The sequence below is a fragment of the Apium graveolens genome, chromosome 3, assembly GCF_009905375.1.
Source record: "Apium graveolens cultivar Ventura chromosome 3, ASM990537v1, whole genome shotgun sequence".
Taxonomy (NCBI): domain Eukaryota; kingdom Viridiplantae; phylum Streptophyta; class Magnoliopsida; order Apiales; family Apiaceae; genus Apium; species Apium graveolens.
Genome location: NC_133649.1, coordinates 163,071,177 through 163,072,618, shown reverse-complemented (window position 1 = coordinate 163,072,618; position 1,442 = coordinate 163,071,177). Strand labels below are relative to the sequence as shown.

At 39.1% G+C, this 1,442-nt stretch overlaps 1 protein-coding gene across 1 annotated transcript; it reads right to left on the bottom strand.

Annotated features, from left to right (window-relative positions):
• Positions 1-206: 206 nt before the first annotated feature.
• On the bottom strand, positions 207-536 carry LOC141714695 (secreted RxLR effector protein 161-like). The gene has a single exon (XM_074518198.1). It carries the CDS (start codon positions 534-536, stop codon positions 207-209), a length of 330 nt encoding a protein of 109 aa, XP_074374299.1.
• Between the last annotated feature and the right edge of the window lie 906 nt (positions 537-1,442).

Genomic DNA, 1,442 nt, shown 5'->3' with positions numbered 1-1,442 from the left:
CTCTTCGTGAAAGGATCTACCCGGTTATCCTTTGACGCTATATCAGCCACAATAATATCTCCTCGCTTAACGAACTGCCGTATGAGGTGATACTTACACTCTATGTGTTTCGCTGCTTTATGGGCCCGTGGCTCCTTGGTATTCACCATAACATCAGTATTATCACAATAAATCGTGATTTGTCGTGGCAAATTAGGAACTACATCCTAATCCAGCAGGAAGTTTCGGAACCATATAGCCTCATTGGCTGCCTTAGAAGCTGCCACATACTCGGCTTCCATGGTTGAGTCTGTAATGTATTTCTGCTTCACACTCCTCCATTTTATGGCTCCATATCCCAAAGCAAAAACACATCCCGAGGTGGACTTTCGCTTATCCTTATCTGTCTGGAAATCTGAATCGGTATATCCCAGAGGTAACAAATCCGAGGACCTGTAAACTAACATATACTCTTTAGTCCTACGCAAGTACTTGAGCATTGTTTTTACTACACTCCAATGTTTCTGTCCTGGGTTAGACTGGTATCTGCTAATCATGCCCACGGAAAAATAGATATCAGGCCTCGTACATAACATGGCATACATTAAGCTTCCACATACCGAAGCATAAGGAACTGCCTTCATGTTCTCTATCTCCTTAGGTGTCGAAGGACACCAAATCTTTGTAGAGAAACTCCATATCTGAAAGGTAAATTATCCATCTTGGAGTCCTGCATATTAAAACAAGCTAATACATCATCTATGTAGGGCTCCTGAGATAAAGCCAATATCTTTTTCCTGCGATCCCTTATTAATTTGATCCCAAAAATGTATGCCGCTTCACCTAAGTCCTTCATTTTAAATTTTTTGAACAACCATGTCTTTATTGAAGACAACATCTTAAAATTATTTCCAATGAGTAAAATATCATCAACATATAGCACTAGATAAACCACCGCATTTCCCGCACATCTCTTATACACGCATGCTTCGCCTAAATTTTGATCAAACCCATACAACTGGGCTACCTGATCAAAATGAATGTTCCAATACCTAGAAGGTTGTTTAAGTCCATAGATAGACTTCTTAAGCTTACATATAAGATGCTCTTGCCCTTCCTTAATGAATTCCACTGGTTGTTGCATATAAATGGTTTCTTCAAGACTTCCATTAAGAAAAGATGTCTTGACATCTATTTTCCAAATCTCATAATCGAGATAAGCTGCTATATATAAAAGAATACGGATTGACTTAAGCATGACCACTGGCAAAAAGGTTTCCTCATAATTGATACCTTCTTTCTGAGTATACCTTTTTACAACAAGTCTTGCTTTCCAAGCTTTCACCTTTTTATCTGATCCCCTCTTTTTCTTGTAGATCCACTTACATCCAATGGGTTTTACACCTTTGGGTCATTCCACGAGCTCCCAGACCTGATTAGAATACATCGATTCTATCTCAGAT

What these genes read in the sequence shown, in the direction of transcription:
- LOC141714695 (XM_074518198.1), bottom strand. Translation starts at nt 536, where the DNA reads ATGATTAGCAGATACCAGTCTAACCCAGGACAGAAACATTGGAGTGTA.